This window comes from Phycodurus eques, chromosome 7, assembly GCF_024500275.1.
Source record: "Phycodurus eques isolate BA_2022a chromosome 7, UOR_Pequ_1.1, whole genome shotgun sequence".
Lineage (NCBI taxonomy): Eukaryota > Metazoa > Chordata > Actinopteri > Syngnathiformes > Syngnathidae > Phycodurus > Phycodurus eques.
The window spans coordinates 30,656,996-30,679,317 of record NC_084531.1 but is presented as its reverse complement, the minus strand read 5'-3'; the positions used below and the strand labels follow the sequence as shown (position 1 = coordinate 30,679,317).

The window sequence follows — 22,322 nt, the reverse complement described above, 5'->3', positions numbered from 1 at the left end:
AGGCCTTTCTGTGACTCTTCTCGTCTCTCTGTTGGACGCACATTCAAAAGTTTACAGACGGTCAAAGTAAGCTGACGTTTAAAGGCTCCAGTGCATTTTTGGTTCATCCCGAAGCCTAATAGGTATTGCAAACTTTTTTGTGACTGGTGCATTTTCATACAAAATTATAACCGGCCATATGTTTTTCTTTGTGTTTTTAAATGTTTATTACACAATAGTATATTAGCAACAGTCAAGGATTAAATGTATTTATTTTTTTAGCAGCGATTTATAATTCTGCAGTAAGATGACAAAAACAAACATGAGCAGCAGCGTGAGAAGTTCACCTTAAAAACATTTTTGACAAAACTTTTTCAATCTTAAAGGCAACGCTGCTGCTTTGTAAACACTCGTGAATCTCCCAAGTGATGACGGAGGCGCTTCAAATGAGGCAAACGTTCCCTTTGTGACAGAGTCAACATGAACAATGTTAGCGGTGAGGCTAACACTTTAAACATTTGGACATAACTTGATTTCTGCCTTCTTTTGCAAACTTGTTCAAAAACAATTATGCGTTTCCACTTTTGACTGTGAAGTTGTGGTGCATGCTGGGTGACAACACATTTACGTCAACGTCGCAATTACAAACAATTTTTGTGTTCTCATAAAGGACGGATGGATAATAAACACACACACACCGCAAACGTATGGAAACACCACAAACATTTAGCTAATTGAATAATTCATGGATTGTAAAAATATTACTCAAAATATTTGTACCTACATTTAACATTTATTTTATTAAATTTGTAAATACATTAAAATTAGGTGAATTAAAAATGTAAGAGAATGGACAGATGTGTATTATTTCATTATTATAATAAAGGCATACAGCAGACTCCCGCATACTCGCTCAGCACCAGTGGATTTATTTATTCAAATCTTTAAAATAACATTTTAAAAAATCCCAATTTTTTTTCTCTTTGTTTTTATTTTTTATGGGGGAACCAATCCCGAAAACACTTGTTTGTGGTTTATCTCCTGCCAGTCACTAAGTTTTGGGCTTGAAAAAAAGAAATAAATAAATTGCCAATGAGCGTAAATTATCTGCAGATTTTTACTGTTCGCGGTCTCGATCGCCTACGAATAGCGGGCTTCTGCTGTACATTTACCATGTATTTTATAAATAGGTTATATTTCATTGTAAAATAGCATTGATTATTTGTGTTTTGCGAAAATCTGTGAATAATTGATACTCGTTATAATTGCATGGGAAGAAAAAAAACTGAAAGCCCTAAATTCTTGAATAAGTACCGCCAATAACCGTGTTCCAGGAAAAACGGGGGTTTACGCCCTCTTTAAAAAATAAGAAAATGTAGAAAAACAACTTCTAATAGGTAATCCGCAGGTGCCAAACTGCAAATATGCGGGGGTCTCATCTACATTAAATGTTGTGATTTATTTAAATGATTGGTTATTTATAATTCTAAATCATCCATCCGTCCATCCATTTTCTGTCGCGCTTCTCCTCACGCGGGTCGCGGGCGCGCCGGAGCCTATCCCAGCTGTCATCGGGCAGGAGGCGGGGTACGCCCTCAACGGGTTGCCAGCCCATCGCAGGGCACGTACAAACAAACAACCATTCACACTCACAGTCACACCTACGGGCAATTTAGAGTCTCCAATGAATGCATGTTTTTTGGTATGTGGGAGGAAACCGGAGTGCCCGGAGAAAAGCCACGCAGGCACGGGGAGAACATGCAAACTCCACACAGGCGGGGCCCCGCGGGGATTGAACCCGGGTCTTCAGGACTGCGAGGCTGACGCTCTAACCAGTCGTCCACCGTGCCGCCAATTCTAAATCATATCATTGGGAAAAAAAAAATGTGTCATTAAAATACACGTTTCTGTAATTAAAAAAAAAAAAAAAAAAAAACCTTTACTACGAATGAACTGACCCATCCGTCAGTTTTAAAAATCAAATGTGGCCCTTGAGCATAAAAGTTTTCGGCAACTTTAGTGCGTTAGCATCTTAGCCGGTTAGCAATGCAATTCCAGCCTTTGCCTGATGGTGGCGCCACATGAAATAAAAAGAGCTTCATGTCGGCAAGTGCAGTAACGCGATGAAGTGTTTTTCACACTTTTTCTGTTTTCGAGTTCATATCGTCACCGTCGGGCGGAAACCTCGTATGTCCGAAAATGCTCAATTTCATATTTGATCACAAATCGTTACGATTTGATTTTGTGAAAGTAACAGACCATGTGCACACAAGCACATGGTCTGTTACTTTCACAAAGGATTAACCAATTGAAAGTGTTAAATAGTCTGACAACAAATTATTAACTCTTTGACTGTCTGAGAAGTGTCGTAAAACTCCGCCTCTTCCCTCACTCTGCGGGAGCCGTGCGGCATTACGTCGCCTCAAGATTGAAAATCTCCTGGGCGGCCGAAGGTTCGTCTGGCCAGCTTCTCGGGGTCGTGCGACGCCATGTCGCTGAAGTCTCTGAAAATGTCCTGAAAGGTTTGGTCGTCTCCTGGAAGGATCCAAACGGACGGCGCTGAGCAAATGTCAAAACCGAACGTTCGAGTTTTAGCGGACTCACCCGCAGCTCCGAACGCTCCTTCGGATTCTCGCATCTCCTCGTTCATTCTGGCCATGCGCAGCCTGAAAGCAAAAGCCGAGCAAGAAACACACCCAAAAGATGACAATCTTTCGTAAACTACCATTTCACACAATGAAGGGAACGTATCATTTGTGATCTGAGTATGGGGGGAAACCTGCTGCCCACTGTGACATCACCATCGGGCCAATTTACATAACCCCGCCCTCACAAGAGTTTCTTCGCCCGTGACTTGGAGGCTGAAGGTTCAGAGCCACTTTCAAGTGATGGTCAGAGTCCAGTTGCCAGAATGCAGAGAATCCTTATCATGCCAAAGGCAATAGGTAAGCAGAGCCCCGGTGCTAGCACCGATTAGCATTAGCTAACAGCGTTAGCAGCGTTAGCGTCTGATCAGCGGCGGACACTTGAAGGTCACCCTCCGACAAGGTCGAGAACCACGGCGTGAACGTCAGCAGCTGTCGCGTTTCTCGTCAACTCACAGCGTCACGATGTCCGCGTGCGCCGTCTCCACGGCGATGGCCAGCGGGTCGCGTCCGCCCTCGTCCACCGCGTACTGATTGGCTCCTCGCTTCAGCAGCAGACACACCTGCCTGCGGCGGCCAATGGGAACGTCACATTTAGTCTGTGTGTGAGCTTTTTTTGTGTAGCAAAATGTTCAATGTTTATTTTATTTTGGAGAACGAGCTGTGTTTAATAAATAAATAAATAAAGGCTGGGACCTTTTCCTTGAATTAAAAAAAAAAAAACTTGTTTCTGCTGCTGTGCACTTTTACACTAACAACATGGCTGCAAACAGTGGGGCTAGTTTACCGCGGCAGTGGGCGCTTCGATATTAAGCCACTTTTCCGATCAACAACTTTTTCCCCCGAAAGGCGACTGGCGGATTTAATTCCAGCTAAGAAATGGACAGTTAGTCGAATGCTTTTCCACATAGTTTTGCATACGGCGCCCGTTTATACGTTGTAAAAGCAGTCATTTATCGACATGGTGGAAAATCTTGTCCTGAGGTATGTGCATTTTATCATGAAAATGTAAATGTATTAGGAAACATGTTTGCATATCGTGTGTGTGTGTGTGTGTGTGTTTTTATTTTAATCTGTAAAGGAAAAAAAAATCTTTCTGTCATCTCTGTGGAAGTTGATGCGTGCGTGCGTGTGCGCATGGAGTGACCCGGTGTGTCCCGCAGTGGCCGCGGCATGGAGCGCTCCTTGTCCTCTTCGGTCTCTGTGGTTGATGTTGGCACCGTTCTGCAGCAGGAACTCACACGCCAACAGCGACCCCTGCAGACGGCATGGAGGAATGTCAGCATCTACTGCCACCTGCTGATTGCTCGTCTCAATTACACGATTCACCTCCAAAGTGGAACACAATCTGTTCCACGGCGCTGGTGCATTTCAAAACGTTGAATGGAAGTTTCATTCTCCGAGTCGTCCGAATTTATTCAGCAAAAAAAAGTTGTTATAATAATAGGACATTTATTATCAATTAATTCTGCTCATATTTTGATTGTATTCTTTTTGTTTTTATTTAACCTTTAGTTAGCCAGGAAATAAAACTGGGAGGCAGCAAACCCAGCCAGGAAAAGGGTTTGACAGGACGAGCTTGAAAAAAAAATATCAATTCCAACTCATAATGTTCCAAAATTTGACTTCCGTTTAAATATTACAAGTTTAATTGTTGAACAAATGACTTTGTCTGGCGACCAGTTCAGGGCGTAACCCGCCTCTCGCCCACAGTTAGCTGGGCTAGGCTAGGCTAGAGCGCGCCCGTGAACCTTGTGAGGAGAAGCGCTAAGGAAAATGGATGGACGTTTTTGGCACTGTCCACTTGAAATAATGTCCTTTTTATGAATAAAGGGATGGACATTAAAAATGTATCTTTTTTTTTTTTTTAAATCGGATTCACCGATTAATCAGAAAAAAAATTGACAGATTAATCGATTATGAAAATAATCATTAGTTGCATGGTAATATTCCGAATTTGTTCAAAACATAGGATTTGATCATTCTGATACTCCGAATTTACTATCAAAAAATGTTCTATTTTCCATACCACTTCACGCGGGTTGCGGGTGCGCTGGTGCCTATCTCAGCTGAATCCGGGCGAAAGGGGGAGTACATCCTGAACTGGTCGCCAGCCAATCGCAGGGCACATACATCGACAAACAAATCAATCACTCCAACTCACACCAATGATCAAAAATTGTCCTCGTAAAAAAATATTTGACGCTCCTAACATTCCCAAAGTTGTGAAAAAAATAGATACGACTATTCTGGTAATATTCCAAAATAACCTCACCCCCTGGGCGGCCCCGATGAGGGCGCTGCGTCCTTCCTCCTGCGCCACGCTCCCGTTCACCGCCGCCCCCTGGGCCAGCGCCGTCACCATGGCGACCAGATCTCCGGCCACCGCGGCCCGGTAGAGACGCGGGGTCGGCGAGGCATCGACGGCGTCTTGATGCGCGACAGCAAATATGCAACTACACGTTAACAACATATATGCAGCAACACATGTACAGCATACAAGGGCTATACAATGACTACACACTCCCCGTACAAATGCCAGGATTTTGAATGTGACCGATGACCAATTCAACTGGAAAACCAAACAAATCTTTAAAGGGGTGACGTCACAAATAAAATGACCTGGCAGCATAAATACGCACACCCTCAAAAGGATACGTCATTGCAGCACCTTTGGCTTTTGTTACAGCACTCGGTCTTTCTGGGTCTATTAGTGTGGCTCCAAATCTGTCCGATTCCTTGTAAGATGAGTTCCACAGGCCAGACGTACAAAGAAGTCGGGAGAGGTTTTAAGTGTGTGCTGACTCCCGTTAACATGAGTCTGAATGTCATTGGTTAATTCAAAACATGGCCACATGTTTATTTGGTTTATGAGGGTGTGCACACTTGTGCAACCACATTATTTTGCTTGTTTATTTGTTTACTTCCCCTCTGGAAAAGGTTTTGAAATGATTTGTCATGGTCTCATTTTTTTAACACCAAAACCCTGGCATTCGTACAGGGGTGTGTAGACCTTTTCTATCCACAGTCAGCGTTTTGTCGATGAACCTCACGTGTGCCGTCGTCGTCGCCGTCACGCCTCACAAAGGTCTTGTCCACGTATTTGTCTCGTATCCAGGCCTCCTTCTCGGCGCTGACCGACGGACGACTCGTCAATCATCCAGTATTGATTCGCGATTGGTTGACGTGCGGCGCTTTTTTACCGCGGACTCTCGGCGGTGGGTTTGACTCGGGGCGAACACCGCGCCTCGTAAATCCCGTTGACGGCGTCGTTTCCCAGGACGCACAGCAGCTACGACACAAACACGCAAAGTCTTTTGTTACGACACGAAGCTTCACTTCGTCTCACAAGTGCGGCTTAGCGTATCCGAGTTGAAGTTCTCTCGCCACCGCCAGCCCTGATATCGCCACACCTCTTCTCAATCAAGAAATCACGTCAATGGGACTTGCCTGACAAAGTAGACCCAAAGAACTTCAAAAGCTCGACATCATGCTGAGTTCTTAAGAAATTCAGGAACAAACGAGAAAGGAATTCATTGAGATCTAGGAGTGCGGAAAATGTTATGAAGCCATTTCTGAAGCTTTGGGACTCCAGCGAACCACAGTGAGAGCCACGATCCACAAATGGCCGAAACACAGAACAGCGGTGAACCTTTCCAGGAGCGGCCGGCCCGACCAAAGTTACCCCGAGAGCGTAGTGACGACTCATCCGAGAGGTCACGAAAGACCCCACGACAACATCCGGAGAACTTGCAGGCCTCACTTGCCTCAGTTGAGGTCGGTGTTCATGGCTCCACCATAAGAGACTGGGCAAAAATGGCCTGCATGGCAGAGTTCTGAGACAAAAAGCACTGCTGAGCGAAAGGAACATTAAGGCTCGTCCCAATGTTGCCGGAAGCGATCTCGATGATCCCCAAGACTTTATGTATAAAAGTGAGTTTCCCAGACGGCAAGACGTCTTTTCCAAAGCAAGCTGTTTTTTTAGCAACATCGCCACTCGGCAAAGATCCGTCGGCGTTGAGATCGGCGGCGGAACACAATCTTTGTGTGCGTTGAGATGATTCGAGCACGCTTCGTACGATACGGCCAAAACCGATCAATGCCGCATTTTGTATCGTTATGTTGAGGGACTGTCACTGTTGAAATCCTCCTGTGTTTACCAGGCCTTACATGGATGGCAGTTTGTCGTCACGAGAAGAAGACGCTGCAAACCAACAAGTCAAGGTCAAATGGATTTCATTTGTCGCCTCATAATTTTAGCAACCAGACTGACTGCGAACGCACCAGCACGCTTCCGCCCGTTGTTGCTGTTGTTCACTCGGTTAATAAAGAGATTTGTGATTCGTTGCCCTTGTCATGATTGATATTAGTACCGCCTAGCCTTAGATTACGTTCGAAGTGGACACGCTTATATTAAAATAGGGACTTTTGTCAAGGCTGGAACCAATTATTCATGTTTACATGATTTCTTATCGGAAAATGATGTTCAATTTACAGACTTTCCAATTACAAACCTCGTCTAAGAAGCGATTAAGTTGGTAAACGAAGGTTCCGCTGTAACAGAGGCGGGCCGGTGGCCGTGTCAAACAGGAGGACTCATTTGTGCGAGTTTCACCTTCAGCTGCTCCGCTTCCCACGAATCCAGCGTGAGCGAGCGCACCTTGGACACGTGGACGCCCAGACTCCTGCACGCGCGTCCTCGCAGCGGTGGGGGGGAGAAGAGGGGAGGGGAAAAAAAAAAAACAACACTTGAAGAAACTCTTCTTCCTTCTATTAGCACAATCCAATTACAACTTTATTCTCAAAACGTTTATTTCTCGAAAACAAAAACCTTCATTCGGATTTTTTTTAAACAAAAAACAAAACACATTTTTTTTTCATTTATTCTCATAATATATTCTCCCCAAATAAGACTTTATAGTTCTATTTAAGAAAAAAAACTCTCAAGAAATATAACTTTATTCTTTATTAAATGTTACAAGTTTTCTCTAGAAAAAAGTTTGGGTTTTTTTTCACCCATCCACTTGTATAATAGAACTCTATTCTTGTTAGATTAAATTTGATCCTCATTGCAATATACCTTTTTCTGAAAAAAACAACACTATTTTCATAAAATTACAGTTTCCTTTCTAAATTATGATTTTATTCATAGTAGTCTTTGTTCTTAAAGATTGACTTTCTCCCAATATTCCCATTTCGACTTGAAAAACTCTAACTTTAACCCTAATTGCACCAAGCCTTTTCTCAACATGAACTTCCCTTCATTTGCCTAATATTACCCCTTTTTTTTCTAACTTCTATCATTTGATTTTTAGTCATACGACGTCTTTTTCTTCTGTTCAAATGCTTGAGGAATCGATATAAGGTTCAGTTGTAAAAAACACAATGCGGAAAATATGCATGATTTTCTCATATAAAACGCGTCCTAATCAATTGCCGTTTATCTTCAAAAGGACTCGATGCCCGCAACATTCCGAGTTTATTTTTGAATAAACCCGATTAGCTCCAAGTGAGTCAAATCCAAATGTTTTGCGTGTGCGTGTGTACCGGTGTATCCCGGAGCACTGTATGCACACGGTGACGCCCAAGTTGACGGCGGCCCACCGCGGCTCCTCCTCGCCGCAGTCGCAGCAGCGACGGTTGCCGGCGCCGCGCAAGACCGCGGCCAGCGCCGCCGTCCTCCGATGGGCCGCGCCGTCGTCGCTGTCGGGCGGGAGGGGCTCTCGGGGCTGCGGGTGACATTTACGAACGTCGCTATTATCGACGATCGCGACGAGTTCCCGGCGCCAACGAGGAGCGAGCGTGCCTGCGTGGACGCGGCTCGGCCTCGCTCTCCGTACGCCGTGTCGATGCTGCCCTGCAACGCGGACGTCCACGCCAGCCTCGCGGGCTCCGAGTCGGCCTGAAGGACGCAACGCCTGATGGGACATAATGGGACAAAATGAGAGGCGCGACAAGTTTCCTGCTGTTCTTAAAAACAGGGGTGTCCCGATGTGATTTTTGAAATGGGAAAACGGTCCGATGTCAGCAAATAATCGGATCGGGCTCGAAAATGCCAGATTTGACCACGCTCATCCAAGCAGTCCATTCCAACGCCGCTCCAGCGCTTCCATCCGCCAGAGCCCACGTGATCACAGCAACAGTGTGAACGTAATCTCATGATAATCGTAATAACCTTGTCGACGCACGTAACAGCGGGAATGTTGCTTGCTTAAAGTGGTTTATTGGCACGCGAGTTGAAGTTCACTGTCAAACTAAAGTCGACAAAAGAACGACACCTCTCGAATGTTCTAATACATCGCGGACTTTTGTTTATTGCTTGGTTTTTGTTCACAATCGATACTCCGTATTGGCCAAAACTCAAGGGCGCGATATCCGTATGGTATCGGAAGTGGAAAAGTTGGATGGGGACGTCCCCGTTTAAAAGGCACGCCGCAGCTCTGACGGAGGCCGGAGCGGCTGGCGGAACGCTCGGCAACGTAGGAGATTCCTCGAAACCGGAGAAATGCAAAAACCCTTTCAAAGAGGAAGACGATCAACCTTCTAGACCCGCCGTGCAAAAAAGCCACTGAGCCGTGCGGCGAGTCGGCACGTTGGTTTGTTGTTTATCTGGAAATAAAAAGCCCGTTCTCAGGCTTCTTTTTGTTGTTTTATGGTTTGAGGTGTCACCGAGCAAAACATATTGGCCTCAAAGTCACCGTTCTGCTCGACATGTTTCTTCTCACAAACAATTGCCTTTCTCCGCTTTTTGGTGGGGTTTGGGTGTTCTACTGCTGATTACGAGAGAACGGAAAAAGCCAGAAATAAAACTTGAAACACGAGTCTACTCTTTCTTTTGGTGCTTCTATCTTCTGTTCTGTACGTGTTGAGGTACCAGACCAAATGCGGTCCAAAATCCGGCGATACGGGAAACCGCTTCGAAAACGGCCGGACGAGTCGACGGGACGCGCGTCATCCAAAAGCGTCCGGTGCGTCTGGTCTTTGCGGCTTTCGTACTGTATGTCTACTCCGACTTTTGGTGCCTTCGTGTTGGGTTTTTGGCTCACTTGTGCACAGATATGAGTTGGAAGCAGAACCGTCGGTCCGCGTCTTCCAAAGACTTGACGGCGCACAGTCGCAGGTCCTCAAACAGACGCACGGGCGCCTCCTGGAGCGGGAAACGAACGAAGCGTCACCATTTCCTGTCCTCTTACCGATATCGCACGTACGACTATGACTTCATGATCGAAAACGGTACTTTGTGCGACTTCCTGTAGGTGAGTTGGTTGTGTCTGATGGAGAACCAGCACCTGTACAGACAAAAAGAGATGGATTTAAGAATTAAATGTCATTTTAAAAAGGCTAATAAAGGCCTGAACGCCAGGTTATGTCACTTGGGCGTTACTGTCTCGTGTGTGTCTCTACAGACAAGATGGTTTCATTTCCCTCTGGATGAGGAAGGTAAAGTATTCAGTATCCAACTGCATCTTCAACACAAGAAGACACGTGACCTCTTCCACGTTTTGGACTTCCTTCGGGAGCGCTTGAAGAGGTAACCTTGGATGATGTCATCACTTCCGTCACACGGCCTCGCCGGCGTCTCTCCTGAGGCATCCTACACGCACACGCGCACACAATTGGGGGGTTTTCTCCAAAAAAAGACTTGACTTTTGGAAGATTACTTTTTTTCCTCGAAAGCATGTTGTTGTGTTTCAAAAGAATTTTTAAAACTTTACGAAACTTTTTTTCCAGAGATTTTTTTTAAACTGAAAAAAATAACTTCATTCTTTTAAATCTAATCCTTTCCCCCTGTAAAATACCATTTGATCTGAAAAGGTTTTTTCCTCAAAATAATAGAACTTTATTTTTGAAATTTTTTTTAAATCACTTTTTTCCTTGAAGAAAAAAAAAAACAAAACTTTTTCCTGCAAATGTTCTCCAACAAATTACTTTTTTTTTTTTTTTTTAAACTAAGATTTCCAGTTTTTCCACAAAAGACATGATTTTGAAAATATGACTTTATTCTAGAAAGAAATACAACTTTATTCTTGTAAATTTGCAATTAAAATGCCATTAATCCATTCCAACCTCCTAAAAAACTACACTTTTTTTGTCACGGGTTTTTCAATTAGAAAAAAAAGCACTGTATAATATTGCACAGCGCAGTGGTTCTCAAACTTTTTACACCAATTGCCACCCAAGAAAAAATACCAGTACTTAGTTCTCCAAGTAACACCATAACGATCAACATTAAAATACAGTAACATAATAGGCTTAAGTGTTCATCAAAAACAAAGCAGTAGTTTTATTCCTAAGAAGTATATTTAATATTATTATAAGTCACTGTAACATTATGCACAGTTTGAACATTAACAGTGTTTTAAATACAGGAAAATGAAAGAAAATAAACTGTACATTAATGATTTGAATCAATATTATTGTACACGGAAGTTAAATAAAATGTGTACTAAAATGTTTAAAAACATTTGTACTCAAAATGTAAAATAAAAGTACTGTACAAGGCTTTACTTATAGTTGCAACCAATGTGGCTGATTTAATTTCATGTTTTAAATGCTATAGATTTGATTTGTATTGAATTGAGTGATTCCTTCGCATACAGCTAGTAGTACAGTGAGTACAGTACTGGGCTGGTCAGCAAATAGTGAAAATCCGCCGATAATTGATGACCCAATCAATTGCACTGGAAAAAAAAAAAAAACATTCTTAAAAAAGAAAACAGAAAAAAAAATAACAATAAAACATTTCTTTTGAAATTTTATAATTTGACACAAATTGAAAACAAATCTGTGCCGAATAGCGAGTATGCGGAGGTCCACTGTACTTTCAGAAACACTGGCATAGCGTAATAACAGAATTAAATTGAACGTAACGAGACTTGGAAACAGCTGCACTAAAAATGGAAAATGTGAACGTGTACTGCAGAAATTGGCCTTTTTTCGTATAGTTTAGATTTTTTTTTTCCTGCTAATTTTCACTCTCAATCCCACAAATTTGGGAGTTTTAGCCCAATTTGGATGCATGTGCACCATACAACGATCATAATCAAATATTCTACTTCCACTTTTCTAACTGACGGTGGACGGATGTGGTGAAGTTCGCTGCCACCACCTACTGGCAGAAAGCCTCAAGTGCACTTGAACGTCAAAGCAAAAAAATCAGCTTAACGACAACTCGAAACTTGCAAGAACGACAAAATTGCAAGTTGTGCCACTTGTAAGTCAAGGTAACACTGTAGTACTTTTTGGGTAAAACAATTTGTGTAACCCTAAGCTCCTCTTTGAAATCCAATGTAACTGAATTGAAGAGAAAAGTTCCCCAAAATGTGCGCTGGTTGGGTGGTTGACTTACTCCCTCCTGGACCAGCAGGTGAGCGTTCTCCAGATCTTTCCGCTTGCTCGCACACTCGGCCGACCGCTCGCACAACTGAGGACGAAGTCAACGGATCGTCTTTAGTAGCGGCGGCGGAAGCAACAACCTACTTGCTGTGCGTGTGCGTGTGCGTGTGTGTTTGCGTGGACCTGCGCGGCCATGACCTTCATGGCGGGCTCCAGATCTCGGAGGAGGTCGAAGCCTTGATGGAAGAAGGTCAGCTGAGCGTTGACCAAGGAGAACACCTCAACACCACAACACAACCTTATTCCACACTAATCATCGTCATCATCACCATAATATCATCATAACAACATCAGAATTATTGTCGCCGGGAAGAAATCGCTGGAAACTTCCAGAAAGAACAAATTGCATGGACAAATGTATTGGGACAAACAAATGTTACGGTTCAAATATTTAAGTCACGGTTTAAAACAAGGGTTGGGTTTCTTTAAGTTGGGTTTCAAATTACGGCTTCAAAACAGAGTTTGTGTTTCAGGTGAGGCTTTCTCTGTAGGGTTTCAAATCAGGGTTTGAAGACACGATTAAGGTTTCAAAGTTTGATTTTCAAACATGGGTTAGGGCATCAAATTAGGGGTTCAAGTTCGAGTTGCCGGATGCGAGGCGTTCCGAAAATGTTTTCGTCCGTTAGTAGGTCGCTCCCGTACCAAACTCCTCCGAGCAGATATCTCCATTTAGTCCCACTTGTGATTGGTCGCTGAAGAGCCGCCAGCGTCCCAATACCTTTGTCCGTCGTCTTCACGCTAAATTTGCTCAAGTAAACGCTAAAGTTGTGAGCGCCGCCCTCGTCTCACCGAGTTCAAGATGTCCGACTTCTGCTGCGTCTTCAACGTGTTGAGCTAAATGGCAAACAAAGAAGAAAAAGACACAACAAGAAAGAAAAGGGTCAGCGTTCGTGTTGAGTGTTTGTGTCCGTTTGTGTGTGCATGGATAAGTGTTTGTGTTTGACTGTTTGTGTGTGTGTGTGAGTGTTTTTATGCACGTGCGGTTGTTTACTCTATGTGTATGCGCGTGTTAGTGTGTGTGTATACATGTATATTTATGTGTTCTGTACAGAAAATGGATGTATGGTAAATTTGTATTTTGTATTGTGTGCATTTATTAATTGATTTTTGTATTATTTGTGTGTGTGTCTTTATGTGTGTGTGTTTTTGTCTTAGTTTATTTGTTAGTGCGTGCGTGTGTGTGTGTCAAGATGGCGTCTGCGCGGTCAGTGTCAGTGTGTGTGTGTGCGTGTGTGTGCGCGCGCGTGTCAGCAGATGAGGCGTGCGCGTACCTGCAGACAATAATCCAGGGCAAAGTGTCGTTGGCACTTCCTGGTGGCTACGAGCACGTGAGCGGCGCTCTCGGCCTCGGCCGTCTTGTGTCGAGGCACCCGAGCGTTCTTGGCGGCCGCCGCGGCCACGTCCTCGTCGACGCGCACGAACTCCGCACGCGTCTCCCACAGCTGAGGCAGCAACCTCAAAAACGACGACATCATCACCAACGCATCGATCGGTACAATCAATCGATCGATCCGTCGGTCAACTTGCTTGTATTTTCAGATATCGTCAAATAATGAACACGCGCAACAACGATTAGGGTGTCAACCCCGGATGAGGATGTCAGGCCAGGATTAGTGTTTCAAATTACGGTTTCAAACCTGAATTTGAGTTTTAAAGGAGGGTTTTTAATTCGTCTTTCAAATGAGGGTATCAAGTAAAGGTTTCGGCATCAAATGAGGTTTTCAAGACGGGGTAGAGTTTAGAATTAGGGATTCAAAGCAGGTCTTGGGTTTCAAATTAGGGTTTTAAACCTGGATTAGGTTTTCAAATTAGGGTTTCAAGACTGGATTAGGATGTCAAAACAGGATTAGGGTTTTAAATGATGGGGTCAAACCTGGATTAGCGTTTAAAATGACAGACGGTATTCAAATGACAGATTGAAGGAAAAGTTGGGGTTTGAAATTCGGGTTTCAAGTGCGTGCGTGCGTGTGTGTGCGTGTGTGTGTTCTTACTGCTTGCGCAGGCCGCTGAGTTGATGGCTGACGGCTCGCTGGCTCTGATCCAACAACATCTGACAACACGCACACAAAAGTGTGACTTCAGCGTGCTTGTGTGCGTGTGTGTGTGTGCGTGCGTGCGTGCGTGCGCGCGTACTGACGGTGTGGAAAGTGAGCAGCTCCTGCAGGCCTTGCTCGAACTGGCTCAGGCACTTCTAAGAGGACACCAAAAGAACGTGGTGGTGGTCACAATTTATGATCACATCAAAATGTCGAGTTTGCTTACGCTCAACCCAACACCGCAAAAACTTTCCCCCGAATATTTAAATATTCTCAAATGGGACCCCCGCCCTCAGAGCTCAGAAGATGGTGCTCACAATTTATGCTAGCGGGAAGTAAGCGTCAGAATGTGCGAGCTGACTTTATTTTCCTTCGGGTCCATTTATGATATTGGGATTGCATTCCTTGAAAAGTGGTTGTACTACCAGATATTTTCAATGCTATTTATTTGGCCGCTGGATATTTTTGTTTCATTTTATTTTTATCATCTTTTTTTTCCCAATGTATTGTGTGGTATCTATAAAATATGTACAGTATTTTATAAATGGAGACAATAAGGAAAAATACTATATCGGGATATATGTCATAAACAGGATATCAAATGAGCTGTACGGTGACATAAATGTTTGTTCATTTTCGCACGCCTCGAGTTTGACAGTAAAACGAGAACCAGTGGTAATCAAGAAGTTTCTAGAATGCCATAGAAAAACTAAAGGCACTGTCAGACGGGTCCTCACCGCCACGACGCCGTCCTCCTTGTGCCGTGCGAAAAGCTCAGCCAGGCCGGCGAGGAACAGCTGATTGGCTGCATTGTACGCTTGTCCCGCCTCCACCATTTTTCCGCACAATCTTGTCACCTGATGGGTCACATGCAAAACACACGATAATAGCATGTTGATTATTCAGACAAAAATGACTGTGAAATCGTGATATACAGCGAACCCCCAATTATCGCAGGTAAATAAGTTTTTTTGCCGCAACCTTGTGCCAAGGAACTATTTTGAAGTGAGTTGAGCAGCTTCATTTAGACAACAGTGGTTCGCCGTCATCTTGGTGTCCAAAAACTACAAATTCCTTGTGGGTTTTGGACATACTTGGCAAATAAAGATGATTCTGATTCTGATGTGAGTTGAGGAGCTTCGTTTAGACAAAAGTATAGGTTTGCTGCGATCTTGTGGCATCTTGGAACTATGTTGAAGTGAGTTGAGGAGCTTAATTTAGACAAAAGTAGTGGTTTACCTCTATCTTGGTGGCAAGAAACTGTGTTGTAGTGAGGAGGTTCATTTAGCTCAAAATAGTACTTAGCCGCCATCTATTGGCAATTCAACGCCCTTCAAGGAGGGGGCGTGTCAATTAGGGTGCCGATTTTGCTATTCTGATCCCTATTGCCAGTACAGTCAATTGGGTACCTTGTCCAGCTGTGTCTGCAGCAGAGAAACATCCTCTTCAAACCGATCCAGTTTCAGCCTGAACAACACGTCACAGAAAGGTTGAGGCATCTGCGCATGCGCGTCGACGAGGCCAACTCCTCGAGGAAGAGCGAGCTGCTCACCTGAAGTCAGGAGAATCCGCGACGCACTCCGAGAAGTCCAGCAGCGCGTCCATGTTGACTGAGGGCACTTGGAAACCTGTTAGCCGGCTAGCTAACACTCACCGAGACTGCTCATAATAGGAACAAAATTGCGTTCAATCTACACACTAAACTAGTAACAGAGACGCAGCCTACTTAGTTGTGAGCAGTAGTTATGTCGCATGTTGTCGTAAAATCTAAAGTAGTGTAGAGGGCTACAACAGCTGTCTGCATCTCACACATCCAAAGAGATGCTAACGTTGACGGGACCGCGCCTCCAACCCCCATCCGGGTTGCATTCAGCCTGCAGAGACATCTGGCGTACGGCAGAGGTATTGCGTCCCTTAGGACTCAAGACTGGGATAGTTTTCGTAATTTAAATGTAAATATGGTTAACACTATTATAGATAATGACAACTAATAAGAGTAATCTGAAGTGTAATTTTTTAAGCAGAACTAGCGCCACCCAACACCAGCCTTGAGCAACAACAGCTATGGCACGTAACAGCGCCGCCATATTGCTTCGGGCAAATCGCTTTTAAGACACACCACACATTTTAAACCTCACATATACTGAAGAAGGATTAGGTGATATGGGTTCAGTATTATCAGACAATATTTATTTCTTAAAAGAAATGTTGGAACAGTAATATTGCTATAAGGCAGCACACTGGTGAGTGATTAATGGAAGGCGCATCCGACGTGCTTTATTGCTCATTTGTATTGTGCAAGAGTAACACACACAACAGCAGACTTTAAAAGAGGAAGTCAAGTATTTTATTGGAAAAGAAAGTCAATGCATGCATGTGTGTGTGTGTGTTCAGAAGTCAATAGAAACCAAGATGACGGTGACGTTGTCAGCGCAGCCCCTTCTGACCGCCTCGCCGGCCAACTGTTGGCAGGCCGCCTCAAACTGCTCCTCCTTGTCAGTCAACTTAGCGTCCTACAACAACACAACAGAAGGTTTAATTTTTTAAAAAGTAGATTTTTCAGGTACCTTTGTTGTGCATTTATTTTTGTGGCAAGTTTTTACTTTTACTCCTTACTTTTTAAAACACAAATATCTGTACTTTCAACTCCTTACATTAAAAAAAAATTAGCTTTTTACTTTTAAACCCTTCTAAAGATAGCGAGGACGCAACGTAAAAAGCAGAACGCCGAAAAAACGGAAACCGGAGGTGTCGGCGCATTCCATGTAGCCAAGCTAGTGGGGGCAAGGTGTCGCCGCATTCCATATTTGTGGATGGCACGGTCGGAAACCAAAATAGCAAGGACACCCGCACATGGTGCTGCGTACGTTCGCACACACGTCGCACAATCACAACAAGGGAACTCCGAACTGGGAATAATCTTCCATAAGCAAGAATATCGGGTTCTTTTTTGAAAGGTACCTGCAATGAATGAACCACGTTAGTTTTTTAGATAGCTAACATGTTGAAGTCTCGCTTGCTGGCAGTAAATTGTGTCACGTTTGAGCCTTAACATATATTTCCAACACATTTATTTGCCCAGTGCCAAAACAAAACAGTAAAAATCCCAAACTGAAAATAGCCATAATTTGCTCATTTTTTTGACTAGCTTCTGTTTTTTGTTTTATCTATTGTTGCCCCAGAGAACGCATCCTAATCATCTGGAGAGATACAAAAAGCTCACTGTATGTATATTGTTATTGGGTTGAAAAATGTTAATTTACTTTTTTTATGTACTCTTATAAGTGTGTACTTTTGTTTAAGGGAGTGTCTTCAGTACTTTTACCAGAATTGTTTTTTGGACAAGTATCAGTACTTTTACTTAAGTACTGAATACCAGCACTTTTGACATCTCTGCTGATTGCTTCCAAAGTTGAAGCATGTATCCTATACAGATGGAGAACGCTAAACTGCAAAGGACTTAGCTTTTCGTTATTTCGTGTGGGCGGAGCATGGCGGGAAAGTTTGATGACTTGCCGTCAAACACAAAACTTCAAACATCTGATTTTACCGCCGTTTAAATGCAAACAAGACGCAGAATAGAATGAAGCAGAACTAAATAAAGTGACTTCCTTTGGGTACCTGAAGGACGTCGAGGACAAATCTGACAGCTTCATCTGCCGAAAACACTTTAAACAAGCCGTCACAGGCCAAGATGATGAACCTGAAGAGGCCAAAGGAGACATTTTGTTTTTCTGCTTCTTGGTGTGTGTGTGTGTGTGTGCGTGTGTGTGTGTGTGTGTCATTGTTCTTGCCTGTCATTAGCCGTCAACTGACACCTCCTCAGGTCTGGGGAGGAAATGACGCCGCATCGCTTGAACTGGCCGTCTCCGATGGAGCGCGACACCTCCAGGACGCCTAGCACACGCCCCTCCCTGCAACGAACAACAACATATCCACCATTCGTCCCCCAAAATATCCACTGCCATTAAATACAAAGGAGAGACACAACAGGAAAGAAAAGTGCCATTCATAAACATTTCCTATTTGGGATGTGACAGTGCAGTGTATTTGAATCTTTCCTTAAAGCACACCAGCATATTCAAGAAAATGTTATCCAAGGGGTTGGGGGGATGTTGACGCTAGTACCTGACGGTTCCTCCCGCCCTCTGGATCCTCATCCTCTCCTCGTAGATGGTGGGGTTGTGTTCTCGACTGAGCGACAGCAGTGGTCGGCCTCCTGCCGCCGTCCCTCTGGGAATTCTCCGTCCTCTTCCATGCGACACAACACCGCCTGCCGAGACGCAACTTTAGGAACGCCCACAGCCTTTGCTATATCCTCCATAGGGTGGCTTTCTAGTGTGTGACATATGCCCACTAGTTGGGCCTAGTCGTGGCACTAGCGCAGCACAGCAGTTACCTTGCTGTCTCCCAGGTTGGCCACGTAGACCACGTCATCCAGCACCAGCACGCAGGTCGCCGTGGACCCGTCCTTCCACGCCGGCTTCCTGTTCCACAAAGATGAGTTGATTCACAAATGCTGAAACCGAAAGAAATTTTAAAAGAACTAAAAACACCTTTTGCAGTAGGATTGGATGATTGAGTCATTTTATTGATGAATTCTAATTTGTCATGCCAATGTTTTTACTTTCCCACTAAATTTATTAAGGATCGTGCTTACATACATGTTTAGACAAAAGGGACATTTTCCAAAAAGGAAACACTTATTTGCACATGATCTGAAAAGAAAACATTCATTTTGATTATTTCTGTGGGAGTTGATGCAAGTTATTACTGGGGGAAATAAACTGTTTCAAAGCTTGTTTGATATCAGGGGAAAAATAAACAAAAATGTCATCGTTATTTGCTTTTACTTTTCATTAAGGGGGGGAATCTTTAAAAAAATAAAAATCACAATTCGGTATTTTGTGAGGAATAAAATTAGGAGATTTTATTTAAGGTCATATCACCCCCCCCACCCCACCAAAAAATGTTTTAACCTAAGTAAATGTATTGATATAGCACATTTCATACAGAAGGTAACTCAATGTGCTTTACATGATTATGTATGCGTGTTTTATAAGAAATACAAATGCAGAATAATTGAGTCCATTGCTGCTTATCAGCAGCAAATGAGGACTCTTACTGGCTGGACGCTTTCTTGAGGAAGTCCTCGTCCGTCTGGCGGAAAGTGTCCACCAAGCACTTTTTAATCAGCTTATCCAGGTTCTCACTTTCACCTGAAAAAAGACAAATGGATATTTTTCAAAATTATATTTCTCTATACGGTTTGGCTTTGTGTCCATATGCAAAAGCTGTTTTTTGTCATCCAGTTTTTATTTTTTGTTGTTTTTTTTTTTTTACACAAATGTTTTTGTGTTTTTAATTTATTTTTACCTCGATTTCACTGTACAGTGTCTTTGGGTGCACTTGAGGGATCATGAAGGGAGGATTTTAAACGTCATTTACATATAAACAGGGGATTTCAAACATAATTTGCAACGAAAGATGATTTTAAACCAAACTGTATGTCTAAAGGGCAACATCATTTCAATATAAGGGGGTGTTTTAAACATAATTTACAACTAAAGGGATGATAGTAAATCTAGTTTAAATTTAAAGGAATGATTTTGAACTTTTTCTTAAGGGATGAGTTTGCACATAATTGACTTCGAAAGGGATATTTAGCCTACACAATTAATGCACATCAAATATTTAAAATATAATGTAGGAATGATTTTAAACTTACAATAAATCTACAGTAATGATTTTAAACATAATTTACATCAATTTATTCTCTATGGATGATTGTAAAATCCACTTGAGATTGAGACTTAGATTTTTGTGTGCCTGCTGATTTTTGTTTTGTTTCACCCACACCTAGGGAAAAAAAGAGCTATAAAAAGAATCCCTGCATATGTAGACAGTTTAAATTTTGTTTAAATATTCTTCTTATTTATTTCACTGTATCCTTACTGCTCACCTCTGGGGAACTTCTTGGCCAGAATGTGGTGAAGATGCTCAGCCGCGAAGCGAGACGCTCGAGCGCCGCCGTGGCCGTCGAACACGGCGAAATACGACGCCCCAGATCTTCAGAAACATCGGAAAATATTCACAAGCATCAGCAAGAGAAACACATTTCTACATAACTGTGTGTGTGCCGTGTGTACATGTATATGCGTGTTACATTTGACCAGGCAGCGTTGATAGACAGTCACACATGTCGGGAAGTAGAACGTGAGCGTCCTGCATTTCCTCACGCTCGCCGCGCCTCGCAGCCACGTAGCCTCGCAACACGGGGCGGCCTGAACACACACACACACACACACACACACACACAAACAAACCAGAACACGCACAAATGAAAACACAAACGTGCACACAGAAACGCACGCACACGTGTACACACACGGACACAGGAGCAAAAGCACACGTACACAAAAACAAACCATAAAACACACACACAGATGAAAACACAAACATGCACACACAGAAATGCATGTGTGCACAAAAAACATAGATACAGCCCCGCACACAAAAACACAAACAAACACACACACAAAACACACAGAGTAAACCGAGCTGCGTCACGGTCGCCGTGCATCATCAGACATGGTGACAGAGGTCAAAAAACCTTCTCTACAAACTTTCTTGATCTCCTCCTCCTCTTCGTTCCGAGGTACATCACATGTTTCATCCACCCGTTTTCGTTTGACGCTCTTCTTCCCGTCGTCGTCGTCGTCAACCAGGTCTTTGGCGGTTCGCGGCGAGACGGGAACGGCAGTCGAGCCAGGACCTGACAACACATCCACACATTAATGCAGCACTTGCATGCAATAGTGGCTAAAATGCAGAAGTCACAACAATCCTGACCATAACTTCAAATGTTTTTTTTTTTTTTTTTTTAAATTGATTTAACCTTTATTTAGCCAGATAAGGCAATTGAGAACAGATTCTCATTTCCGATGCCAACCTGGCTGATGAAACGTACTCATTTCATTTTTTAAATGTGTTTAAATGACCTTTATTGATCCCTAGAGGGGAAAATGCAGGCGTTCTAGCAGTAAGAAAATCATCAAAAATTAAGAAATAAAACGATTATAATCCTTCCCACAAAATAAATGCCACAAACATAGAAGCTAATCTCCTACGGCTCGTGCCATTTACCAAAACAGTATCAAATATATTTGTTGTTCATTTTAACAGGTTTAAATGCCATAGGATTTATTGTGGCATCATTAATTGCTGAAGGCTTTAAATGTTAATTGTTTCCATAAGTTTTGACTAAAAGGTACATTAGTGCATATATGCAGGGATCTTCAGTCCCCCTAAAAAGTTCTCAAGCGCCCCAAAAATATTTGGCAATCTGTGTTAATGTTTGAAGGTTCATAGTCCAAGCTCCTAAAACCGATCTCCAGCCCCCCACAACCATCATCATCATCATCATTATCATAAAACGACATGAAGTGACTCAGAACGAGCATTTTATTTGGTGACGACCACCTTATCAGTCGCAGATGAATCGTGGCTGATGCCGGTGTGCTCGTCTGCGTTTACCCGTGAAACCGTCGTTACTCACCGGTCTGAGTGGGCTCGGGGAGGTCGTCAAATAGATCCATACTTCTCCGGAGCCAGCCACCTAGCCTAGCCTAGTTTATCTTAACCGCTTGTCAGTCTGAATCCGTGAATTACGTCCACGCGATAGCAAGTAAGATTAAACGAAATGTGGAATTATAAAATAAAACTCACAGTTTTAGAGTAATAATTCGTTTTACAGTTATTTTTTTCATTGCATACACATTGAAATCCAGCAACACTGCGAGCCTAGTGAGGATAAGCGGTAAAGAAATGGCTGGATGGATGGGTGCTTGCTAACAGAAGGCCAAGAGTCGGCGTCTTCTTCGTCCTCGTCTTAAAGTTGTTGAGACTCGCACACTGACGGGATTTGGCGCCTCCGAACGCGTTCGTTGTGAACTGCACGTTTGGAGTGGTGGGCGATCCGAAGCCTGTCCCAGCTGACTCTGGGTCAGAGGCGGGTACACCTCAACTGGTCGCCAGCCAATCGCAGGGCAATTCGCACTCACATTCACACCGACGGGCAATTAAGAGTTTTCAATCAACCTACCATGTATGTTTTGGGGATGTGTGAGGTAACCGGAGTACCCGGAGAAAAGCCACGCAGGCACGGGGAGAGCATGCAAACTCCACACAGGCGGAGCCGCATTTGACCCCGGTTCCTCACAACTGAAGAACTGTGAGGCACATGTGCTAACCAGTCGGCCACCGT

At 43.5% G+C, this 22,322-nt stretch overlaps 2 protein-coding genes across 9 annotated transcripts; both read right to left on the bottom strand.

Annotated features, from left to right (window-relative positions):
- Positions 1-175: 175 nt before the first annotated feature.
- On the bottom strand, positions 176-15,902 carry zgc:162872 (BAR_ACAPs and ArfGap_ACAP domain-containing protein). 8 transcript variants are annotated; one of them, XR_009768951.1, is made up of 22 exons: positions 15,609-15,902; positions 15,466-15,523; positions 14,794-14,913; positions 14,158-14,211; positions 14,012-14,070; positions 13,292-13,475; positions 12,810-12,854; positions 12,144-12,239; positions 11,974-12,048; positions 10,115-10,218; positions 9,862-9,913; positions 9,671-9,771; positions 8,172-8,542; positions 7,240-7,322; positions 5,828-5,916; positions 5,678-5,757; positions 4,900-5,054; positions 3,772-3,881; positions 3,081-3,191; positions 2,584-2,645; positions 2,325-2,514; positions 176-1,836 (listed from the first exon to the last, which is right to left on the bottom strand). XR_009768951.1 is itself a non-coding variant. In XM_061682421.1 (22 exons), the coding sequence occupies exons 1-21, from the start codon at positions 15,659-15,661 to the stop codon at positions 2,402-2,404; spliced, it is 2,175 nt and encodes a 724-aa protein (XP_061538405.1). In that variant the 5' UTR covers positions 15,662-15,902; the 3' UTR covers positions 176-1,836; positions 2,372-2,401. The 8 variants fall into 8 exon arrangements, 7 of the variants coding, with proteins under 7 accessions (XP_061538405.1, XP_061538406.1, XP_061538407.1 ...); XM_061682421.1 differs by having other exon boundaries at positions 2,372-2,514; XM_061682422.1 differs by adding an exon at positions 7,139-7,178 and having other exon boundaries at positions 176-2,514; positions 7,285-7,309.
- Positions 15,903-16,380: 478 nt separating this feature from the next.
- Positions 16,381-21,953, bottom strand: ilkap (integrin-linked kinase-associated serine/threonine phosphatase). The gene is given in 11 exon segments (XM_061681505.1): positions 16,381-16,569; positions 17,678-17,759; positions 17,851-17,970; positions 18,185-18,267; positions 18,270-18,329; positions 18,456-18,543; positions 19,182-19,275; positions 20,019-20,125; positions 20,223-20,340; positions 20,670-20,831; positions 21,615-21,953. Coding segments are annotated over 11 exon segments (1,077 nt in total). The 5' UTR covers positions 21,655-21,953; the 3' UTR covers positions 16,381-16,446.
- Between the last annotated feature and the right edge of the window lie 369 nt (positions 21,954-22,322).